The sequence below is a fragment of the Pan troglodytes genome, chromosome 10 (assembly GCF_028858775.2).
Source record: "Pan troglodytes isolate AG18354 chromosome 10, NHGRI_mPanTro3-v2.0_pri, whole genome shotgun sequence".
NCBI classification, from domain to species: Eukaryota; Metazoa; Chordata; class Mammalia; order Primates; family Hominidae; genus Pan; species Pan troglodytes.
Window position 1 is genome coordinate 47,186,950 of NC_072408.2, and position 24,770 is coordinate 47,211,719.

Consider the following 24,770-nt stretch of genomic DNA (forward strand, 5'->3'; position numbering starts at 1 on the left):
AGGGTTACGTTTTCTGAGTAGAATAATTTCATCCATTTCTATTGAGTAATCTCACTGTGGTCAACTATTCAGGAAGTACTAGTTTAGAAAACCCATCTAAGTAGTTGGAACGGGAATGTCTGTTCTCTCGCAGGATTCTCTCACAAATAGTAACTTAAACCAACATATTCATTCCTTTTTTTTTTTTTTTTTTTTTTTTTGAGATGGAGTATTGCACTGTCACCCAGACTGGAGTGCAGTGGCATGATCTCAGTTCACTGCAACCTCCGCCTCCCAGGTTCAAGCAATTCTCCTGCCTCAAGCCTCCCTCCCAAGTAGCTGGGATTATAGGCACCCACCACCACACCCAGCTAATTTTTTGTATTTTTAGTAGAGATGGGGTTTCACCATGTTGGCCAGGCTGGTCTTGAATTCCTGACCTCGTGATTCACCTGCCTCGGCCTCCCAAAGTGCTGGGATTACAGGCATGAGCCATCAGGCCCAGCTTCATTCCTTTTTTTTCCATTGTGGTTCTAGATGGCCAAACTTGCTGCTTTGAAGAGATGTATGCTCTCTAGGGTTACAAAGGGAGTGTCGTTTGGTGTGGTAAACACTCAGCTTAAGGTCGAGAAACTTGATTTTGTTAGTAATCTAGAGTGGATCAGTCTCTAGGAGGCACATGGATGCTGATTTAACTTACAGGAGGCTGCTGTATAAACCAAAATACCAGGTCATTTTATGAGAAATACAAATGTGGAAAGTACTAGGCAGTTGATGTCACTCTGTCCTAGAAGAAACATGTTCAGAAGAGAAAATAAAGCCCCAAATATGGTCAGCTATTAGGCAACTAAGTATAAGGCTTTCGTTATTTTTCCTCAGTGAGATTATTGTTTAAAAAAATTTAGACCCACTAAATTTATGCATTTTTAGGCATGTAAATAGAGTTGTTCAGTGTCTCCTTATAATATGATTACATATTACTATCTTCTTATATTTAATAATATAGTAATTTAGTAGTATGTCCACTGAGTAAAATTCTTTTCATTAAGAATTTTTATCTTAGGGCACCAGTGTCTTTGTCATCAATAGGATCACTTTTTGAATCATCTAATAGTTTAACCACATTTATCTTCAATTGCTTGTTACACAAAGGGCACCTTTTATATTGTTTATGATGTTGCTAGAGACTTGATCCTAACTAGAATATTGTTGGCATAGATTTTTTAAACTTCCTGTTAGTATATATATGATTTCTCTCAAAGTAACCACTTACTTAATTGTTTTGTTAAAAGTAAAGCTTGTTTATGGCCAGGCATAGTGACTTACGCATGTAATCCTCGCACTTTTTTTTTTTGACACGAAGTTTCACTCTTGTCGCCCAGGCTGGAGTGCAATGGTGCGATCTCAGCTCACTGCAACCTCCGCCTCCCGGGTTCAAATGATTTTCCTGCCTCAGCCTCCCGAGTAGCTGGGATTACAGGTGCCCGCCACCACACCCAGCTGATTTTTATATTTTTAGTAGAGACGGGGTTTCTCCATGTTGGCAGGCTGGTCTTGAACTCCTGATCTGAGGTGATCTGCCCGTCTCAGCCTCCCAAAGTGCTGGGATTACAGGGACGAACCAGTGCACCCAGTGATCCTAGCACTTTGGGAGGTCGAGGTGGGAGGATTGCTTGAGCCCAGGAGTTCGAGACCAGCCTGGCAACATAGGGAGACACCATCTCTACGAAAGATTTAAAAATTAGCCAGACGTGGTGGTGCACGTGGTCTGTAGTCTTAGCTACTCGAGAGGCTCAGGTAGGAGGATCGCTTGAGCCTGGGAGGTCGAGGCTCTGTGATCGTGCCACTGCATTCCAGTCTGGGCAACAGAGGGAGACCCTATCTCATACACACAGAAAAAATAAATAAAAGCTTGTCTACAACATCTAATACTTAAGAAATTTTATCCTAAAGGTAATTGTTAAATCTTCATTTCCCTTTTTTAAATAATAATTGTATCATATGACCTCTATAAACATCCAAAACTTGTTTGGCTGAAGGTTATTTCACATTATTGAATCTTCATCATTGTTTTCCAAATAAAGAAATTTGGAGAATGCCCTTTATAAGAGAGACTATTTAGTAGAATATAAGGTGAGACCCTCTTTTTTGAAGATGAATGCTAATAATAAAACCTTGACTTTAATTTGTGCATACCAGAGCAAGGGGAATTAGTACATAATTTTAATGTCCAGCTCTGAAAGTCTGGCGCATTCATCTTTAAGTAAATGAGCCATCTGTTACATGAACCAGCCGGCATTCATTTAGTAGGTTGCTTACTGCCCCCACCAAATGATTTCTAATAACTTCTAATAGTAATGGCTTCAGATAAGTACATTTCAGTCCCAGACCATTGGTTAAATTCTCTTCTGACAGGGTGCAGTGAAATTAATTTTTTAAAACAATTTTTATTTTTCTCATTTTCAGTATTCAAAAAATGAATTTCATTTTAACAAACTCTATATTAGGTTAAGGCCTCAGTATTTTAGGTTACAGACAGGTTAATGTAGGCATAACCCATTTTTCTGAAGATGTAACTTAGTCACCTTGTGAAACCGTTATGTATTTATTTTTGAGACGGACTCTCGCTCTGTTGCCAGGCTGGAGCGCAGTGGCACGATCTCAGCTCACTGCAACCTTCGCCTCCTGGGTTCAAGCAATTCTTCTGCCTAAGCCTCCCTAGTAGCTGGGACTACAGGCGCACGCCGCTGTGCCCGGCTAATTTTTTTTTTTTTTTTTTTTGTATTTTAGTAGAGATGGGGTTTCACCATGTTGCCCAGGCTGGTCTCAAACTCCAGAGCTCAGGCAGTATGCCCACCTCGGTCTCCCAAAGTGCTAGAATTACAGGCTTGAGCCACCGTGCCCAGCCAACTGTTATGTATCTTTAAAGCCTTTTCACATTTTCTGATAGTCTGTTAGCTTTTGTCATTTCTGTAATTTGCTGGTTTCATTTTATTTTATTTATTTTTAAATTTATTTTTTATTAATTTTATTTTATTATTTATTATTTTTATTTATTTATTTAATTTGTTTATTTTATTTAATTTTTTATTTTTGGAGACAGAGTCTCGTTCTGTCGCCCAGGCTGGAGCGCGGTGGTGCGATCTTGGCTCACTGTAATCTCTGCCTACCAGGTTCAAGTGATTCTCCTGCCTCAGCCTCCCGAGTAGCTGGGATTATAGGTGCTTGCCACCATACCTGGCTAATTTTTGTATTTTTAGTAGAGAGGCGGTTTTGCCTTGTTGGCCAGGCTGGTCTCGAACTCCTGACCTCAAGTGATCCACCCACCTTGGCCTTGTGCACCACACCTGGCCCTTTGCTGGTTTTATTAACCATGTTTTGATTTTTCTTAATTTCTTTTCACTTTTACTTCAGAGTATAGTTAAGTACCTCTTATACACAGGTAATATTGGCTTTTGTTTATATTTATGAAGAAATTTTGGCAGAAATTACTTGCTCTCAGTCCTAAAGTTAATTTTGTATATTCTGTGTATTTCAGTGCCTTAACAGCTAGTTTTTAAAAATAAAGCATAGGCTGGCCACAGTGGCTCACGCCTGTAATCCTAGCACTTTGGGAGGCCGAGTCAGGTGGATTGCCTGAACTCAGGAGTTTGAGACCAGCCTGGGAAACATGGTGAAACCCCATCTCTACTAAAAATACAAAAAATAAAAAAATTAGCCAGGTGTGGTGGCACATGCCTGCAATCTCAACTACTGTGGAGGCTGAGGCATGAGAATTGCTTGAACCCGGGAGGCGGAGGTTGCAGTGAGCCAACATTGTGCCACTTCAGTGCAGCCTGGGAAACAGAGCAAGACTCTGTCTTAAAAACGAAAAAGTAATAAAGCATAATTTTTTGACTTAAAATTAATGTAATTTATGTGTTTTGCCTTTTCAATAAAATTTTTACTCAGTATGAAACTTAAGGTATATAGCTTGTTCTTTGTATTTATGTAATGATCAGACGGTGAGTGAAACAAAATTTTTAAAATTCAAAGTTATTCTCTTATTTATTTATTTATTTATTTTTGAGACATGGTCTTGTTCTGTCACCCAGGTTGGAGTGCAGTGGTGCCATCTCAGCTCACTGCAGCCTCCCACTCCCAGGCTGAAGTGATCCTTTCACCTCAGTCTCCTGAGTATCTGGGACTACAGGTATACACCACCGTGCCCAGCTAACTTTTGTATTTTTTGTATTGACAGGGTTTTATCATGTTACAGCCCAGGCTGGTCTTGAACTCCCAGGCTCAAGCAATCTGCCTGCCTCGGCCTCCCAAAGTGCTGGGATTACAGGCGTGAGCTATCACACCTGGCCTCATCTCTTAATTTTGATTGCATAAATCAGAGCCAGAGAACAGTCTTCCATATATTAATCACTAGCATAACTTTTAGAAGTTCTTTTTTTTTTTTTTTCTTTTTTTGAGATGGAGTCTTGCTCTGTCACCCAGGCTGGAATGCAGTGGCACGATCTCAGCTCACTGCAACCTCTGCCTCCCGGGTTCAAGCAATTCTCCTGCCCCAGCCTCCCGAGTAGCTGGGATTATAGGCGCCCACCACCATACCTGGTTGATTTTCGTATTTTCGGTAGAGACGGGGTTTCGCCATGTTGGCCAGGCTGGTCTTGAACACCTGACCTCAGGTGATCCGCCTGCCTTGGCCTCCCAAGGTGCTAGGATTACAGGTGTGAGCTACCGTGCCTGGCCAGAAATTCTTTTAGTTTATAATTGGCAGCAAAGCTTAATCAAGTTGATATGGATCCGTGCCAGATCTTTGGCAATTAAGGGTTAACCTAGGGTACTGAATTTTGAGAATATTGTCAAGAAAATTAGCTGAGGACAGGGTATAGCCCATTTTGACTAGTTATTTGAGGGTCCATATGAGCTCCAATATAGGCCTATATTTTTTAAACAATTACAAATTTTGGCCGGGCACAGTGGCTTATGCCTGTAATCCCAGCACTTTGGGAGGCCGAGGCTGGAAGATCGATCTGAGGTCAGGAGTTAAGACCAGCCTGACCAACATGGAGAAACCCCATCTCTACTGAAAATATAAAAATTAGCTGGGCGTGGTGGTAGGTGCCTGTAATGCCAGCTACTTGGGAGGCTGAGACAGGAGAATCACTTGAACCTGGGAAGCGGAGGTTGCAGTGAGCCAAGGTTGTGCCACTGCACTCCAGCCTGGGTGACAGAGCAAGACTGTCTCAAAAAAAAAAAATTATTTGATACTGGTATCTTTAGTGCTTTAATTAAAATATATTGCCAGGTGCAGTAGCTTATGCGTTTAATTCCAGCACTTTGTGAGGCTGAGGCGGGAGGATCGCTTAAACCCAGGGGTTCAAGCCTGGACAACATGGTGAAATCCCATCTCTACAAAAAATACAAAAATTAACCAAGTGGGGTCGTGCACACCTGTAGTCCCAGCTACTCGGCAGGCTGACGTGGGAGGATCGCTTGAGCCCAGGAAGCAAAGGTTGTAGTGAGCTGTGATTGATTGCACCACTGCACTCCATCCTGGGTGACAAGAGTGAGACCTTATCTCAAAAAAAAAAAAAAAAAAATATATATATATATATATATGTATGTATATGTGAAAGATACATGTTAATGAATTGAACACTTTAAAGCTGTCTTGACTGGTAAGTGATGATTTCATATCAAAACATTAAGAATGTAGATTAATAAAAGTTTAAAGTGTTCCGCATGTTCACTTTCTTTTCAACATAATGCAAATAGCTGGGAAAAATAAGACATTTCTCCTTCCCCCATTTTGGGAAATCACAGATTAGTATTCTTTCTTGGAGATTTTCTCTTTTGTTTTATTTAATAACAACTTGAATGGTACAATGTTTTGCAAAAACATTAAGGTGATGATGTCACCACTTGTTAAATAACAAACTTAGTCTGACATCTCTACTCTTTCAAACTTGGGTTTTATTATTATTGTTTTCTTATGCTTTGCTGAATTCTGTTTTATTCCAGACACGCTGGTGTCTACACGGCAGAAGAAGTGGCCCTGATTATGCGTGAAAAGCTAATTCGTTTGCAGTCGTTGTATATTGATCAGTTTAAACGACTTCAGCATCTGCTCAAGGAGAAGAAGCGCCGATACTTACATAATCGCAAAGTGGAACATGAAGCTCTAGGCAAGTTTTATGCCAGTTCCAACAAGCTGTTGTGGGTTTAACATGTGAATTTGGTAGTACAGTCATGTGTCACTTAATGATGGGGATACATACGTTGTTAGGTGATTTTTATCATTCAAACTTCATAGAGTGACTCACGCTAACGTAGGTGGTATAGCCTGCAACATACCTAGGCTGCAAACCTGTACAAGCATGTTACTGTACTGAATACTGTGGGCAGTTGTAACAGTGGTATTTGTGTACCTAAACACATCTAAACAGAGAAAAGGTACAGTTAAATTATGGCATAAAAGATTTTAAAAATGGGCACTTAGCATGAATGGAGCTTGTAGGACTGGAAGTTATTTTGGGCGAGTGAGTGAGTGGTGAGTCAACAGGAAGGCCTAGCACATTATTATTTACTACTTTAGACGTTATAAGTACTGTACACTTAAGCTGTACTAAATTTATAAAGTTTCTTCAATAATAAATTAACCCTTAGCTTACTGTAACTTTTTTACTTTATAAACTTTTTTTTTTTTTTTTTTTAATTGAGACGGACACGGAGTCTCGCTCTGTTGCCCAGGCTGGAGTGCAGTGGCATGATCTCAGCTCACTGCAACCTCTGCTTCCTAGGTTCAAGCAGTTCTCCCACCTCAGCCTCCCAAGTAGCTGGGATTACAGGCACATTCCACCATGCCCGGCTAATTTTTTTATTTTTAGTAGAGGAGGGGTTTTGCCATGTTGGCCGGGCTGCTCTCGGAACTCCTGACCTCAAGTGATCCCCCTACCTTGGCCTCCCAAAGTGCTGGGATTTCAGGCATGAGCCACTGCGCCTGGCCTATAAGCTTTTTTTTAAAGAGACAGAATCTTGCTGTGTCACTGAGGCCAGAGTGCAGTAGCGTGGTCCTCACTCACTGCAGCCTTCAACTCCTGGACTCAGGCTATCCTGCCTCAGCCTCCTGAGTAGCTAGGACTACAGATGCACCACCACACTCAGCTAATTTTTAAATTTTTGTAGAGACAGGGTCTCGCTATGTTGCCCAGGTTAGTCTTGAACTCCTGGGCTCAAGTGATCCTCCGACCGTGGCTTCCCAAAGTGCTGGGATTGATTACAGGCATGAGCCACTGCACCTGGCCTTTATAAACTTAAAAAAAAATTTTAAGAAAAACTTCTGGACTCTGTAATAACACTTAGCTTAAAACACAAACACTGTACAGCTGTACAAAAATTTTTTTTTATATCCCTATAAGCTTTTCTAGTTTTAATTAAAAAAAAATCCTTTTAAACTTCTGTTAAAAACTAAGATGCAAACACGTACATTAGCCTAGGCCTACATGGGCCTAGTGTCACTGTCTTTCACCTCCACATCTTGTCCCAGTGGAAGGTCTTCGGGGACAATCTCATGCAGCGAACTGTCATCTCATGATAACAATGTCTTCTGCAATACTTTCTGAAAGAACTGCCTGAGGCTGTTTTACATTTAACTTTTTTTTTTTTTAATAAATAGAGTGGAGTACATTCTAAGGATAAATATAGTAAATATATAAACCAGTAACATAGTTGTTTATTATCGAGTATTAGGTACTGTGCATAATTGTAGGTGCTAGATTTTTTTTGTGTGTGTGATATAGTCTCACTCTGTCGCCAGGCTGGAGTGCAGTGTGTGATCTTGGCTCACTGCAACCTCCACCTCCCGGGTTCAAGCGATTCTCCTGCCTCAGCCTCCTGAGTAACTGGGACTATAGGTGCATGCCACCACGCCCAGCTAATTTTTGTATTTTTAGTAGAGATGGGGTTTCACCATGTTGGCCAGGATGTTCTCAATCTCCTGATCTGGTGATCTGCCTGCCTTGGGCTCCCAAAAAGTGCTGGGATTACAGGTGTGAGCCACTGTGTCCAGCCTGTGCTAGACTTGTATATAACTGGCAGTGCAGTAGGTTTGGTCACCAGCATCACCACAAATGTGTGGGTTGAACTATGATGTCACTAGGCAATAAGAATTTTTCAGCTTTGGCCAGGTGCGGTGGCTCATGCCTGTAATCCCAGCGCTTTGGGAGGCCAAGGCAGGCGGATCACGAGGTCAGGAGATCGAGACCACAATGAAACCCTGTCTCTACTAAAAATACAAAAAAAAAATTAGCCGGGCGTGGTGGCGGGCACCTGTAGTCCCAGCTACTCAGGAGGCTGAGGCAGGAGAATGGCGTGAACCTGGGGGGCGGAGCTTGCAGTGAGCCAAGATTGCGCCACTGCACTCCAGCCTGGACAACAGAGCCAGACTCTGCCTCAAAAAAAAAAAAAAAATTTTTTTTTCAGCTTTGTTATAATCTTAGGGACCACCATAGTATGTATGGTCCATGATTGATTAAAAAGTGGTTATATAGTGCATGACTATAATTAGATTTATTTCTGTCTTGGTACCTGGATTGGGGGTCATTTGCTTTTGAAACTGCCTATCTTACGCCCAAGGATTTTCCTGTTTACTTGTTGACTTGGAGATGTAACCTTGATGGATTGCTTGGCAAATAACATCTTGACTCTTGTAACTCTAGGCAGTAGTCTCCTGACTGGCCCAGAGGGACTTTTGGCCAAAGAACGAGAGAACTTAAAGCGATTAAAATGTCTGCGTCGATACCGCCAGCGCTATGGAGTGGAAGCCTTACTGCATAGGCAGTTGAAGGAACGGAGAATGCTGGCCACAGATGGTGCCGCCCAACAGGTAATTTGTGTGTATACCTTTAAGGTATATACGTTCACTTTATTTATTGTTTTTATTTTTTCGAGACGGAGTCTCGCACTGTCACTCAGGCTGGAGTGCAGTGGTGCGATGTCGGCTCACTGAGATCTCTCAACCCCTGCCTCCCAGTTTCAAGCAATTCTCCTGCCTCAGCCTCCCGAGTAGCTGGGATTACAGGTGCCCACCACCATGCGCCCGGCTAATGTTTTTGTATTTTTGGGGGTTTCACTATGTTGGCCAGGCTGGTCTCCAATGCCTGACCTCGTGATCTACCCACCTCGGCCTCCCAAAGTGTTGGGATTGCAGACATGAGCCACCGTGCCTGGTCATGTTCACTTTATTTACAAGGTTAGAGTAATTGTCAAAACACTATGTCCAGTCTTTTTTTGAGACAAGAGTTTCAATCTTGTTGCCCAGGCTGGAGTGCAATGGCGCCGTCTTGGCTCACCGCAGCATCCACCTCCTGGGTTCAAGTGATTCTCCTCCCTCAGCCTCCTGAGTAGCTGGGATTACAGGCATGTGCCACCATGTCTGGCTGATTTTGTATTTTTAGTAGACACGGGGTTTCTCCATGTTGGTCAGGCTGGATCCTATGTCCAGTCTTGGATCTGAAATCTGACTTTTTGCACGTGGGTTATAGTGAAAGCACTTAGCTTGAAGTCAGGAGACATGGATTCTAGTGTGAGTCCCCACTGACCAGCTCTGTGTCTGCACAGTTAGCTTAAATTTTCTGGGCCTCAGTATTCTCATCTGCATATTGAGTAGTTGGGAAAAGTTTCTAAGTCCTTGGTTCAGATATTCTTCAGTTCAGAAATAAGCACAAGTTAAGTCTAAATTGCTTGGGAATCTTGTTTTAAAATGTGGGAAGGTAGAATAGGAGCAATTGAATGTCAGGAAGTAAGGTTAATAGGAAGAAGAATTAAGTGATCATTCTTAAATGTGTTTTTCAAACCCTTGGTCTCTGTTTCAGTAAGAGTAATTTTGTTTCATTTGTTGAGATTCCACTTAAGGCTGCAATTTCAAAGAGTTCTGTTGGTAAAAGACAAAATTTGTGTTAAATAGGCTATATCACACTTTTAGAATATGGAGAGGTGTATTTGGGATTGAGGTTGACTCATGCACTAGGTTTTAAAGTTTTTTGTTTTTTGCATGATATTGGTGAATCTATTTTTGTTAAATGTTAAATTTCTAGCCTTTAGGATGTGCTTTTCTTATATAACTATTTTCATCGTAATTGTTTGTATGTTCTTTTGTGGGTCTATTTTATCTGTCTTTTTCCATTTTAGGCCCATACCACTCGTTCCAGTCAGAGGTGCTTGGCCTTTGTGGATGATGTTCGTTGTTCCAATCAGTCTCTTCCAATGACCAGACACTGCCTTACCCGTATCTTTTTACTCTGCCTGTTAAGGCTGTGATTTGCTAGTTTGAAGACTAGTGGGAATCTCTGTGCTAGTTTGCTTAATTGAAGGATTTTGTTTTCCTTTGGCCCTGAATCAAGGCCAGCAGTTTGCTGAAGCTGTTGGTTTCAAGCAGGAGCCTAAAGAATTGTCTTTCTATGGTCTGTTGGCCATTTCATAACTTTGGAAATGTAATGGTCAATTCATTAGAAAGAAACATGAGTCGTTTTTCATAGATGTGGGCTAATATTTATTTATAGACTTAATACTTGGGTCCCAAAATATACATAAAATATTTGTAATTGTCTCAAGGTTTCTGATTTAACTTGCTTATTAGGATCCTAATGCTGTTAAATCTAATTATAAACTTAAAAAATTACTGTGGGTTTTCCACCCCAATTGAAAGGATGATTTTGCACTGTGAACTTCTAGTATTATCCTTTTGTGTGGTTAGGGCCCTCACTTCTGTATTTTATTTTATTTTTTATTTTTTGGAGATGGAGTTTTGCTCTAGTCTCCCAGGCTGGAGTGCAATGGCGTGATCTCGGCTCACTGCAACCTCCACCTCACTGCACCCTCCGCCTCCCGAGTTCAAGCGATTCTCCGAGTAGCTGGGATTACAGGCACATACCACAACACCTGGCTAATGTTTGTATTATTAGTAGAGATGGGGTTTCACCATGTTGGCCAGGCTGGTCTCGAACTCCTGACCTCAGGTGATCCACCCGCCTTGGCTTCCCAGAATGCTGGGATTACAGGAGTAAGCCACTGTGCCCGGCCTTTATTTTTTTATTTGTGTTTTTTGAGACAGGGTCTCACACTGTTATCCAGGCTGGAGTGCAGTGGCTCAGTCATAGCTCACTGCAGCCTTAACTCCTGGGTCAAGCAATTCTCCTACCTTAGCCTTCTGAATAGCTGGGACTATGTATGTGTGCCACCATGCCTGGCTAATTATTTATTTTATTTTATTATTAATTATATTTTTTGAGGCAGAGTCTCGCTGTGTCGCCCAGGCTGGAGTGCAGTGGTGTGATCTTGGCTCACTGCAACTTCCACCTCCTGGGTTCAAGCAATTCTTGTGTGTCATCCTCCTGAGTAGCTGGGATTACAGGCACGTGCCACCACGCCTGGCTAATTTTTGTATTTTTAGTAGAGATGGGGTTTCACCATGTTGGCCAGGTTGGTCTCAAATTCCTGACCTCAAGTGATCCGCCTGCCTCGGCCTCCCAAAGTGTTGGGATTACAAGCATGAGCCACTGCACCTGGCCTATTTTTTTTTTTTTTTGTAGAGGCAATTTTCAGTATGTTGCCCAGGCTGGTCTCAAACTGCTGGGCTTAAGCAGTCTGCCAGTCCTTTCCTCCCCAGATGCTGGGCTTACAGTCATCAGCCACTGTACCTGGCCTTTATAAACTTAAAAAAGAAACTTGGCTCTTTAAAAAGTTTTCTTTTTTTAATTTTTTTGAGACAGTGTCTTACTCTGTTGCCCAGGTTGGAGTGCAGTGGCATGATGATGGCTCACTGCCGTGATCTGCTGGGCTTAAACGATCTTCCCACCTCAGCCACCAGAGTAGCTGGGACTACAGGCACGTGCTACCACGTCCAGCTAATTTTGTTTAATTTTTGTAGAGAGGATGTGTCACTATGTTGCCCAGGCTGGTCTCGAACTTCTGAGCTCATGTGATCCGCCTGCCTCAGCCTCCCAAACTGCTAGGATTACAGTTGTGAGCCACCATGCCCAGTCTCTTGACTCTTTTGTGGTAACACTTAGTCGCTGTGCCTGGCCTCTAACTTGCATACTTTAAACATCATTCAAATTAGAAGTTTGCTGTTTCCAAAAATGAGATGCTTTTTTTTTCTTCTTTTCAATTAATTTGCCTTTGAACCATCATAATGTCTCTTGATTCTGTTAAAGGACTACATTTGGTATTGGGCCTTCAAACCTTTTTGAGTTGTTGATTGAATTGTGAAAGTGCTTATTTATTATAGGCATTGAGAAAAATTTTGCAGTAAAAGCATTTGTTAATTAAATAGGATTGCTGGATTTCATTTGCTTGGCAAGAAATGCCAAATATTTGGAAATTAAAACTTATTTTCTTTATTTGTTTTTTTTGAGACAAAATCTGACTCTGTCACCCAGGCTGGAGTGCAGTACCGCGATCTCAGCTTGCTGCATCCTCCGCTACCCTGGGTACAAGCGATTCTCCTGCCTCAGCCTCCCAAGTAGCTGGGTTTACAGGCGCCTGCCACCGCACCCAGCTAATTTTTGTATTTTTAGTAGAGATGGGGTTTCACCGTGTTAGCCAGGATGGTCTCGATCTCCTGACCTTGTGATCTGCCTGCCTTGGCCTCCCAAAGTGCTGGGATTACAGGCATGAGCCACCGCGCCCGGCCACTTATTTTCTTTAATAGGGAGAGGAGAAGGAGAACCTCTTCTTAGTCTTTTGACAGGAAGCTGATTTTTATTTTGCTTATTAAATATTTTACTAATTTATTAATTACAACAGATGTCTGATAAGAGATTATTGTTCTTAATATATAAAATGGTTGTGCAAAGTAATGAAAAACTCTAAAGATAAATGCTTACAGCCTGGACAATACAGTAAGACCTCATCTCTAAAGAAAAAGAAGAAAGAAAAATTATCTGGTCACCATGGCATGTGACTGTAGTCTTAGCTACCTGGGAGGATTTTTTGAGCCTAGGAGTTTGAAGCTGAAGTGAGTTAGGATCATGCCACTGCATTCTAATTTTTAGAGACAGAGGAAAACCCTGTCTCTAAAAAAAAAAAAAAAGACCGGGTGCAGTGGCTTACACCTGTAATTCCAGCACTTTGGGAGGCCAAGATGGGTGGATCACGAGGTCAGGAGTTCAAGACCAGCCTGGCCAAGATGGTGAAACCTCATCTCTACTAAAAATACAAAAAAAATTAGCCAGGCATGGTGGCGGGTTCCTGTAATCCTTGCTACTCGGGAGGCTGAGGCAGAGAATTGCTTGAACCTGGGAGGTGGAGGTTGCAGTGAGAGGAGATCACGCCACTGCACTCCAGCCTGGGCAACAGAGTGAGACTCCGTCTCAAAAAAAAAAAAAAAGGCCGGGTGCGGTGGCTCACGCCTGTAATCCCAGCACTTTGGGAGGCCAAGGCGGGCAGATCACGAGGTCAGGAGGTCGAGACCATCCTGGCTAACACGGTGTAAAACCCCATCTCTACTAAAAATACAAAAATTAGCCGGGTGCGGTGGTGGGCGCCTGTAGTCCCAGCTACTCAGGAGGCTGAGGTGGGAGAATGGCATGAACTCGGGAGGCGGAGCTTGCAGTGAGCTGAGGTTTTGCGCCACTGCACTCCAGCCTGGGCGACAGAGCGAGACTCTGTGTCAAAAAAAAAAAAAAAATTGCTTAAAACATAATTGGGCAAAGGCTATGGGCAGATTTAAAAGAAGATAGAAAAGGCTAATAGGGCCGGGCAAAGTGGCTCTCACCTGTAATCTCAGCACTTTGGGAGGCTGAGGTGGGTGGATCACCTGAGGTCAGGGGTTTGAGACCAGCTTTGCCAATATGGCGAAACCCCGTCTCTACTAAATATACAAAAATTAGCCAGGCGTGGTGATGGGCGCCCGTAATCCCAGCTACTCGGGAGGCTGAGGCAGGAGAATCGCTTGAACCCGGAAGGCGGAGGTTGCGGTGAGCCGAGATCGTGCCATTGCACTCCAGCCTGGGCGACAGAGTGAGACTCTTGTCTCAAAAAAAAAAAAAAAAAAAAAAAAAGGCTAATAGTTAAAAGTGTGTATCTTCACTATAAATACAGTTGGCCTTTGAACAATTCATGGGGTTAGGGTGCTGACCCCCTACACAGTTGAAAATTTGTATATAATTTTTGATTCTCCCAAAATTTAACTGCTAATAGCCTTATGGCTTACTGTTGATCAGAAGCCTTATCAACAACATAGCTTCCTAACACATATTTTATATGTTTATATGTCTTATATATTGTATTAAAATAAACTAGGAAAAAGTGTTACTAAGAAAATCATAAGAGAAAATATATTTACTATTTATTAAATGGAAGTGGATTATCATAGAGGTCCTTATTCTCATGGTCTTTTTGTTAAGTGGAGGGGGAAGTGTTATTGTCTGTGGGATGACAGAGGCAGAAGAAAATGCACGTGTAAGTAGACCCGTGCAGTTCAAGCTTGTGGTGTTTAAAGGTCAACTGTAAATAGGAAATAAGGAAAATTAAAAATCTATAAAATTGATATTTGTACATATATTTGTTTTAAAATAAAATTTAAAATATGCAATTTTTCAAAAATAAGTCAGTGAATTTCAAAAGTAGGTGAGAGTATGGTGAAATTGACTCTTCTAAATATTGCCAGTGGGAATATAAATAGATAAAAGCTTTTTGGAAAGCAATCTGACAGTAATTCATATTTCCTCATATGGTAATTTTTACCTCTGGGAATTTATTTTAAGGAGATAATCAAATGCAGACCAATATTTTTACATGAAATATTCTTCCAACTTGAGACAGCCTTAACATTTTTAGAGCTGGAGAATAGGGAGATAAATTAATGACACAACATAGTGTGGAATATTTTCAGGCATTAAATATATTTAACAGAATTTATGAATGACAGCAAAATGATAGTGACATTCCAGGATATGGAATTCTGTACGGTGTCTGAAATTGCATGAAACCAAATACTGGAAGGGAACAATACAGAAATGTGATAATTTGTGCATGGTGTGGTTGTGAATGCCCTTTTTTCACTGTTCTTTTATTTTTTGGTTTTTTAAGGCGAGCATGAATTACTTTTATAAGGGAAAAAACTCAGTTTACAGATACTAAGGACTATTTTAGATATTATAATACTGTAGTCAAATAGCTTATTAAAATATAAATATAAAGCAAAATTGAAAATGTATTTGAAAAGAGAAGGGAAGTATTTTTTTTCCTTTTATGCTCTTTCCTTTCCACTCCATAGTTGCCTAAGTCACTTACCCTTCCTTAAGTCCTTATCCCAGAGAAAGATGCGACTGCCATTGGTGACCTGTTAACTCTTTACTGTGGTCTAATGGAGACAGCACTCAACTGAAAGTGAAGGACCCAGACTCTAGTTGTAGGTTAACCATTCCCTTCTTTTTACCTCTTTTGCCCCATCTGAAAGGAAAGTGGTGGGTGGAGGATGATGGGGGGAGTCCTTTTTTAGGATATTGTGGTATTAAATACATAAGAGACTTGTGAAAGTCCTTTGAATTCCAATAAAAAAAAGTTCTTGGCCAGGCGTGGTGGCTCACGCCTGTAATCCCAGCACTTTGGGAGGCTGAGGCGGGCTGATCGCCTGAGGTCAGGAGTTAGAGACCAGCCTGGCCAACATGGCGAAACCGTGTCTCTACTAGAAGTATAAAAATCAGCCGGGTGTGATGGCAGGTGCCTGTAATCCCAGCTACTTTGGAGTCTGCGGCAGGAGAATCTCTTGAACCCAGGAGACAGAGGTTGCAGTGAGCCGAGATCACGCCACTGCATTCTAGCCTGGGTGACAGAGCGAGACTTCGTCTAAAAAAAATTTCTGGTTGAAACATTTAATGGATAATATTTTAAATATTAATAATTTAAGAGTGGGCTTCTTAAGCACATTAGATATTGCTTAGATTTTCTTAAGCGCATAGTGCAAATCTGATGATTCCCATTAGATTCATATGTTTATTCATTTGATCATTCAATAAATATTTGTTTGCCTTGTACTATCTTCTGTTTCTTTAGAGTAGTGGTTTTCAACTGGGGGCCATTTTGTTTTCCAGTTGGCAATGTGTGGAGAAATTTTTGGTTGTTATAACTCAGATGGAGGTGCTCCTGACAGCTAGTGGATAGAGGCCAGGAATGCTGCTATACATCCTTCTTCCAACAAAGATGTACCTGGCCCACAGTGTTGGTAGTGCCACAGTTGTCACACCCTGCTTGAGAGTTTAGTTATTTCCAAGTATGCATTGAAAGAAATAGCTTTATTCAAGGAAGTTTATATGGTTTTAAAAATTATAATTGTTAGTTTTTTTATTTAAAAAAATTACCATAAAAGTTTTGAGTTGAAAATTATAACTCCATAATTCAGGTACTATCAGTTTAAGAAAAATTGTGTTTTCTGGTTAAAAATAAGTCAAATTTTAAAATAATGTTTATTAATCTAGGAAAATAACCAGGTAGTTAACAGATTTCAAGAAATAGTAGCACTTGCATAAAATGTGTTTTGTAAAGTAACTTGAATTTTATTGTATCTAATCATCTCAATTTTGATTCATCCTACAGAGCTTCTTTGCTAACTTGGAAATATAGCCCTTTTCTTCTTCTACCTTTAACAAAAGTTGTTAATAGAGTCCTTGGAGTGTTTCTAGAATACTTTTTTTTTTTCAATGGGCCTTCATACGCAAAATTTTCTTCTTCCTTTAGGATCATAAAAGGATTCCTCTGTACTAGCACACTCCCCTAAAAAAAAAAAAAGGCATGTATATTTAATTTCTTGTTAGGATATGATACCTAGTGACTTTTACTAGAGCTCTGTTTCCCCCTATTCCAGTGGTGCTTTAAATGAATTTATCATGTAATCATCTTTGGAAACGAGGTCCAAGAAATTGTTGCAAACTTTGCCAGTCTGCTAAGGGAGCAGAGACATTGTATCGCTTGACTCTTTTGGAAGGGCTGTTTAGGGGCATTTTCAAGGCTATTTGCATTTGCCACTACATGTTTCTTCTGAATACGTGTGTGTTCCTAGGAGTGTTACTGCTACTTGCTTAAGGGAGAATGGGATGGTGTCTAGTTTAAATGACCAGGATCTTGAAAAGGAGGTTGGGGACAAGTTTTAAATTACTGGTAGAGCTAGAATTTGATGCTAGTAAATGACATTTATTTTGAGAAGTAACTTTAAAAATTGCTAACTTCATTTGGTATTCTGTATCAAATGTAGTTGTAATTTATCTTATATAGTCCAGACCTTGAGTTTTATGTGGCAGACAATGCTATTTGTATTTTACGCTTTCGATAGATTGTGTTTTATTTCCCTTGACCATTTTTCTACAGATATTTGTCAGGATACGAATCAGGTTCTCTTCAAGTGCTGCCAGGGATCTGAAGAGGTACCCTGCAACAAACCTGTTCCTGTAAGCCTCTCTGAGGATCCCTGCTGCCCACTGCATTTCCAGTTGCCTCCTCAGATGTATAAGCCCGAGCAGGTACTGTCTGTGCCAGACGATCTGGAAGCCGGCCCCATGGATCTGTACTTGAGTGCTGCTGAGCTTCAGCCCACTGAGAGTTTACCTCTGGAGTTCAGTGATGTAAGTTAGAGAAGCTCTGCTCTGGTTCAGGCCCTTGAGACAAAGCCTTATTTATTAATGGTGAGAATAGGTTAGTCTTTGTGGTTAGGAGAATCGACAAAGTTTTTGAAGTGATATATACGTATAGTTGTATTTATATGTTAGCATATTCATTTAGAGAAATCTACCCTACCTTATATTTTTTTCCAGACTCTTCCCATACCTTTTTAGGGATACAATTTACATACTATAAATTGCACTCTTTGAAAGTGTATAATTGAGTGATTTTTAGTATATTCACAAAGTTACGCAACTACCACCACTAATTTCAGAAGGTTTTCACCATCTCCAAAAGAAACTCAGTACGTATTATGACACTCTTCATTTTCTTCTCCCCCCAGCCCCTGGCCACGATGAATCTACTTTTTGTCTCTGATTTTGCTTATTCCGGACATTTCATATCAATGTAATAGTATATGTATCCTTTTGTGTCTTGCTTGTTTCACTTAGCATAATGTTTTCAAGGTTTATCCATACTATAATATGTATCAATACTTCATTCCTTTTTGTGACTGAATATTCCATTGTTTGGAAATACCACGCTTTAAAAATTTATCAGTTGATGGATATTTGTGCTGTTTCTACTTTCTGGCTATTAAGGAATATACTGTTAAGAACTTTTGAGACAGAGTTTCTGTCGGTGGCATGAGCCACCACGCCCAGCTTAGTTATCATTTTTATAACTTTTTTTTTTTTTTAATTGGGGTCTTGCTCTGTTGCTCAGGCTGGAGTGCAGTGGCATGATCATGGCTCAGTGCAGCCTCGAACTCCTGGGCTTAAGTGATCCTCCTGCCTCAGCCTCCCAAGTAGCTGGGACTATAGGTTTATGCCACCATGCCCAGCCAATTTTTTATTTTTTGTATAGATGAGATCTCCCTATGTTGCATGGGCTGGTCTTCAACTCCTAGGCTCAAGTGATCCTCTTACCTTGGCCTCAAGTGATCCTCTTACCTTGGCCTCCCAAAGTGCTGGGATTACAAGTGTGAACCACTGTGCCTGGCCACTATAACTTGGCTTTTTTTTTTTAGACTGAGTCTTGTTCTGTTGTTCAAGCTGGAGTGCAGTGATGTGATCTCAGCTCACTGCAGCCTCTGCCTTCAGGGTTCAAGTGATTCTTGTGCTTCACCCTCCTGGGTAGCTGGGACTACAGGTGTGCGCCAGCAGGCCTTGCTGATTTTTGTATTTTTTGTAGAGACAGGGTTTCACCATGTTGGCCAGGCTGGTCTCTAACTCCTGGCCTCAAGTGATCCACCCACCTTGGCCTCCCAAAGTGCTGGAATTATAGGCATGATTCACCATTCCTGGCCTATAACTGTTAATGATAACTTTGGTGATTTTACTTGTGGGAAGACTAGGCATCAGATATTAATATGAGTAAAAACACAGCCGTTCATTCTGGATATTTGCTTGTTTTCTGTGCTTTGATGCAAGGGTGGTTGGCAAGTAGTAACTTAACACCTTAATCTTACTACTTTTGAGTTCCTTCTCTCTCATTCTCTATTGCTGGTTTTGGAGATAGTAACAAAACGTGGATTCTCTTATTTTATCTTTATTTATTTTTTGAGACGGAGTCTTGGTCTGTCGCCCAGACTGGAGTGCAGTGGCACAATCTCGGCTCACTGCAACCTTCACCATCTGGGTTCAAGCAATTCTCCTGTTCCTGCCTCCCGAGTAGCTGGGATTACAGGTGTGTGCCACCATGTCTGGCTAATTTTTGTATTTTTTAGTAGAGATGGGGTTTCGCCATGTTGGCCGGGCTGGTCTCGATCTCCTAACCTCAGGTGATCCACTCCCTTCAGCTTCCCCAAAGTGCTGAGATTATAGACATGAGACATCGCGCCCAGCTGAAAACATGGATTCTCTTTATATCCTGATACTTCAATTTTTAAAACACTCCTGTTTTAATAGGCATTTTTGCTGATTTTCTTATTTTAGGATCCTTTTCCCAATTTAAAATCTTATAAAAGATAACACTTTGTATATATGAGAAAAGCCTTTTCTGAAAACATACACATTTCATTATTATCTTGAGATTTGGATGCCTTTTGATTCAGTGTTTAAATAATTCCTAGCTAGTCATTATTATTTTTGACAGAGTCTCGCTCTGTCACCTAGGCTGGAGTGCATTGGCGTGATCTCGGCTCACTGCACCGTCTGCCTCCTGGGTTCAAGCGATTCTCCGGTCTAAGCCTTCCGAGTAGTTGGGATTACAGGTGCGCCCCACCGTGCTTGGCTAATGTTTGTATTTTTAGTAGAGACAGGGTTTCACCATGTTGGCCAGGCTGGTCTCAAGCTCCTGGCCTCAAGTGTTTCGCCCACCTTGGCCTCCCAAAGTGCTAGGATTACAGGCGTGAGCCACCGTGCCCATTCCAAGCTAATTGTTTATGTAAGAATTGCACATGGGCCGGGTGCGGTGGCTCACGCTTGTAATCCCAGCACTTTGGGAGTCCGAAGCGGGTAGATCACCTGAGGTCAGGAGTTCGAGACTAGCCTGGCCAACATGGTGAGACTCCGTCTCTACCAAAAATACAACAATTAGCTGGATGTGGTGGCACGCGCCTGTAATCCCAGCTACTGGGGAGTCTGAGGCAGGAGAATCGCTTGAACCCAGGAGGTGGAGGTTGCAGTGAGCCAAGATCTTGCCATTGCACTCCAGCCTGGGTAACAAGAGCGAAACTCTGTCTCACACACACGCACACACACACACACACAAATTGCACATAGTAAAAGAATGGGAGAAAACAGATTTATAGTCTTAATGGTGTGAGAACACTGGTTTCTGTGGGTAGTACAGAAGTTTCCAACTCACCTGAAATGAATGGTAGGTTGAGTGTATCCTGTGCCCTATGTTTCTGCTTAAATTGAGCAGCTTTATTTTATTATTATTTTTTGAGACAGAGTCTTGCTCTGTTGCCCAGACTGGAGTGCAGTGGTGCAGTCTCGGCTCACTGCAACCTCTGCCTCCTGGGTTCAAGCAATTCTCCTGCCTCAGTGTCCTGAGTAGCTGGGACTACAGGTATGTGCCAAGACGCCTGGCTAATTTTTATATTTTTAGTAGAGATGGGGTTTCACCATGTTGGCCAGGCTGGTAATTTTTTGTGGAGACTGGGTTTCACCATGTTAGCCAGGATGGTCTCAATCTCTTGACCTCGTGATCTGCCCACCTTGGCCTCCCAAAGTGTTAGGATTGCAGGCGTGAGCCACCGCGCCCGGCCTGAGCAGCTTTAAGTAGATTTTTAAATTATATATATTCTTTAATGTGAAGATGTTGTGATTCTCATTTTTGGTGATTAGCACACCAACAAATGGGAAAGGATTGCAAATTCTTAGATTTATTTAAAAGCATAGAACTAAGCTTCTCGTGAAGCTAGATGAATAGAAACACGGAGCATCTATAAACTGGATTAAACATAGGGGGGTACAAACCTCCTGGATATTTTTAATTCTTAGGAAGAAGGAGAATTTAGCACCAGACTCTTGAAAAGCAGTGGCATCAAAGTTAGTTTGATATATTGTTTGAGTTTGTATTGCCTTAGGCCCTGAATCAAGACCAATGGTTTGCTGTAGCTGTTGGTTTCAAACAGGAGCTAAGAGTGATGTCTTCCTTGTGGTCTGTTGGCTATTCAGTATTCCAATGCGAATTGCCAGTTCAGTTGGAAGAAACATAGTCTAGAATGTAATGTCATTTTTTTTTTTTTTTTTTTACAGAGCAAAACTATGTTAGGCTTAGGAACCAGGGAGTTGGCCGGGCGTGGTGGCTCATGCCTGTAATCCCAGCACTTTGGGAGGCTGAGGTGGGCCAATCACTGGTCAGGAGATCGAGGCCATCCTGGCTAACATGGTGAAACCCTGTCTCTACTAAAAATACAAAAAATTAGCTGGGCGTGGTGGCACACGCCCATAGTCCCAGCTACTTGGGAGGCTGAGGCAGGAGAATCACTTGAACCCAGGAGGCGGAGGTTGCAGTGAGCCGAGATCACGTCACTGCACTCCAGCCTGGGCGACAGAGCGAGACTCTGTCTCAAAAAACAAAACAAAACAAAAAAAACCAGGTTGTTGCTCTGTCGGGATAGGGACTTAACCAAAATAATATTTCCTAGCCATTCAGAGGAACTGTGAGTTTTCTGTCGTCCTTCCTTTCTTCCTACCTTCTCCCTTTCCCTTGTTGGAGCTTGTTTGCTTGCTTTGTGGCTGTTAGGATATTAATCAGGCAATCTTGTATTGCCCAGCAATATTTAATTTTAACGTAGCATTGTTCATATTTAAATTAATCACTGGTGAACTTACATGTTCATTACAGGTAGCCTCAGAGAATATGCTTTTTTAAAAAATATTTTTTTAATTGTAGTAAAACATACATAACAAAATTTTACTCTTTTAACCTATGTATGTGTGTAAGTAGGTGGGTAGGTAGAGATGGAGTCTTGCTGTGTCACCCAGGCTGGTCTTGAATTCCTGGCCTCAAGTGATCCTCCCACTTCGGCTTCCCAAGGTGTTGTGATCATAGGCATGAGCCACTGCACCTGGCCGTTTTTAAGTGTACAAGTCAGTGGTGTTATGAACATTTACCATGTTGTACGGCTATCACCATTTTCTGTTCCAGAACTTTTTCATCAACCCAAACAGAAACTTTGTACTTTTTAAACAGTAACTCTCTCCTTTCCCTTTCCCCTGTTCCCTACTATTCTCCGTTTCTACTTTGTGTTTCTGTGAATTTTCCTAGAATTTTTTTTTTTTTGAGACAGGGTCTGGCTCTGCCACCCAGGTTAGAGTGCAGAGGCGCAGTCTCAGCTCACTGCAGCCTCTGCGTCCCAAGCTCGAGGGATCTTCCCACCTCAACCTCCAGAGTAGCTGGGACTACAGGTGTGTGCCACCGCGCCTGGCTAATTTTTGCAGTTTTTGTAGAGACGGGGTTTCACCATGTTGCCCAGGCTGGTCTTGAACTCCTGGGCTCAAGTGATATGCCTACCTCGGCCTCCCAAAGTGCTGGGATTACAGGTGTGGTGGCCAGAATTTTGTTTTTTAATCTACTGTATTGGTCTATGTTTTACACTTGGCAGCAAAAGCTCTCAGTGCTTTTGGATCTTGTTTCATTTGTTGGACATTCTTGTAAAATTTTTTTTTTATTAAAGGTAGGCTAGGGTTGAGGGAGACAGCAGAGTATTGCTTTAAAGTTTGCTGAAAAACACGCCAACTTTATTACTGTTTCTCTTGGTATTGCTGATGGGCTTTTCTCTTTTTTCTAGGACTTGGATGTTGTGGGTGATGGTATGCAGTGTCCTCCTTCACCTTTGCTTTTTGATCCTTCACTAACCCTTGAAGATCATTTAGTCAAAGAAATTGCTGAAGACCCAGTGGATATTTTGGCAAGTGAAGAACAGTCCCACCTGTTTCCCTCATGTAGTGACCTGGCCAGGCAGAGGGTTCCCTGCTAGATAGCATGTGCTCCTGGAGGGGAGTGGGGTGTCATCACTAGTATAAAGATGCTCCACATGTCTCTCACTCATTGAATACCATATAAGCAAAGCACTTTTAAAAATGCCCTACTCTGCTCCTGTGTACCCTTGTTGCTGTAGTTCTCCAGATGGGCTCTTAGAACACCTAATGGCCCGTGATCCTCATATCCCAGAGTAGGACATACATTTATTTAAATAAAACCTTGAGACAAGGAATCTAGGGAAATCATACCTTCTGAGGGAGAGTTCATCACTGAAATTGTTCTCATTGTAGAAGGACCAGTAAAGTAATGTGATTTGAGTTCTGTCCGTGAGCCTTGGGTAGAATTCCAGTGGCCCTGACTGAAGACCAGCAGTTGTACTGTGGCTGTTGGTTTCAAGCAGAGGCCTAAAGGACTGTCTTCCTGTGGTCTGTTGGCTGTTCTGGGACCTCAGCAGGGAATGGCTATTTCATTTGGAAGAAACAACCTACAGCTCACCATCCCATTGGAAGAGGCTCAGGAATAGGCTCTTCCAAGGGACTAGGATAGCTAATATGGGAAGAGCATCTGTCCAGAATTAATTTCTGTTGTATTGTTCTTATTGCTAGTATAAGTGGCCACTGATAAGTCAGATTCATACTTCAGACCACAGTGAATGAATTTCTAACTGAAGTGCCTTTATTTCTTTTAACAGGGCCAGATGCAGATGGCTGGAGATGGGTGCAGATCCCAGGGATCTCGAAATTCTGAGAAAGCCTCTACACCATTGTCTCAGAGTGGATTGGCTACTGCAAATGGGAAGCCAGAACCCACTTCTATTAGTTGATAGTTTGGGGAACCATTTTACTTTGGTGGATTTAAATTTCTCGTTCTTCAAAGAAGTATTTCTGATCATCTCTCACAAAACACAGGCAACCCAGACTACCTTGTTTTTCTTCTGGATTGAGTATTATAGTCAAACGTAAAGCCAAATTTTGAGGACGTGGACTGTGGGTTTCTTCCCATTCAGGGCAAGGAAGAGAAAGAGAGATAATCCCTATCAAAGCTTCTGGGATTATTTGGGACTATACCTAAAAGGAAAGTGACATCTTTGTAATGGGATTTCCCAAGTCATGGATAGAAATCCACTTAAGTAGCTAGGTGGGAGCTGTCTTTGTGAGTGGTGTCTTTGAGATACTGATGGCCCTAATATCGGTTATCTCTATCTGAAGACCTGCAGTTTAGCTTTTCTTCACCTCTACTTAATTGGGCAGTCTTTAACCCCTTTCCCTGGTGAACTCTGGCTTTTTATCCTCTGAGAAAACAGCCCACAGGACTGGGTCCTCCTTATCCATCTTGCTTTTAACTTATGTAAATTTCTGTGGTTGCTATCTTATGTAAAATATAGTAAAAATTTATTGTATATAGTTTCTATTAAATGTTAAAGAAAATGTTATGAAAATATCAAACAGTCAACCTGAATTGAATGCATGTTTTGTTTGAGAATATAGTCTCTTTTTTGCGGTTTTGGGGACCTGTTTCTGGTGGGAAAGGGAAGTTGGGACAGATGATACTTCCATCCCAAGAAGTAAATGAATCTTCAGCAGCTCATTTTGCTTTTGCTTTGAAGGAAGAAGTAAATGAAAAGGGGCAGGACTTATTAAAGCCCATCAGTTCCAAATATCTTTCTTCTTTTTACCCTCCACTCTGTGTCTCCTACACCC

General features: G+C 41.6%; 1 protein-coding gene and 3 non-coding genes across 11 annotated transcripts in view; all 4 read left to right on the forward strand.

Moving 5' to 3' along the window:
* Positions 1-24,522, forward strand: part of KANSL2 (KAT8 regulatory NSL complex subunit 2) — a 28,791-nt gene extending 4,269 nt beyond the window's left edge. For 2 of the 8 annotated variants that reach the window (XM_054664305.2, XM_054664306.2), the window contains 6 exons: positions 5,995-6,162; positions 8,695-8,857; positions 10,162-10,258; positions 17,338-17,591; positions 22,877-22,996; positions 23,762-24,522. In XM_054664305.2, coding sequence (XP_054520280.1) covers positions 5,995-6,162; positions 8,695-8,857; positions 10,162-10,258; positions 17,338-17,591; positions 22,877-22,996; positions 23,762-23,893 — 934 coding nt within the window. In that variant the 3' untranslated portion in view covers positions 23,894-24,522. Of the gene's footprint in view, positions 1-5,994; positions 6,163-8,694; positions 8,858-10,161; positions 10,259-15,290; positions 15,386-17,337; positions 17,592-17,971; positions 19,318-22,876; positions 22,997-23,761 lie in introns of all 8 variants that reach the window. The other 6 variants (XR_010148318.1, XR_010148317.1, XR_010148320.1 and 3 more) reach the window with 6 other exon arrangements.
* On the forward strand, positions 10,358-10,494 carry LOC112205143 (small nucleolar RNA SNORA2/SNORA34 family). Its single transcript, XR_002938996.1, has one exon. It is a non-coding gene; the product is annotated as a small nucleolar RNA SNORA2/SNORA34 family (small nucleolar RNA).
* On the forward strand, positions 21,164-21,298 carry LOC112205144 (small nucleolar RNA SNORA2/SNORA34 family). The gene has a single exon (XR_002938997.1). It is a non-coding gene; the product is annotated as a small nucleolar RNA SNORA2/SNORA34 family (small nucleolar RNA).
* Positions 23,408-23,493, forward strand: MIR1291 (microRNA mir-1291). The gene has a single exon (NR_035642.1). It is a non-coding gene; the product is annotated as a microRNA mir-1291 (primary transcript).
* Positions 24,523-24,770: the final 248 nt, after the last annotated feature.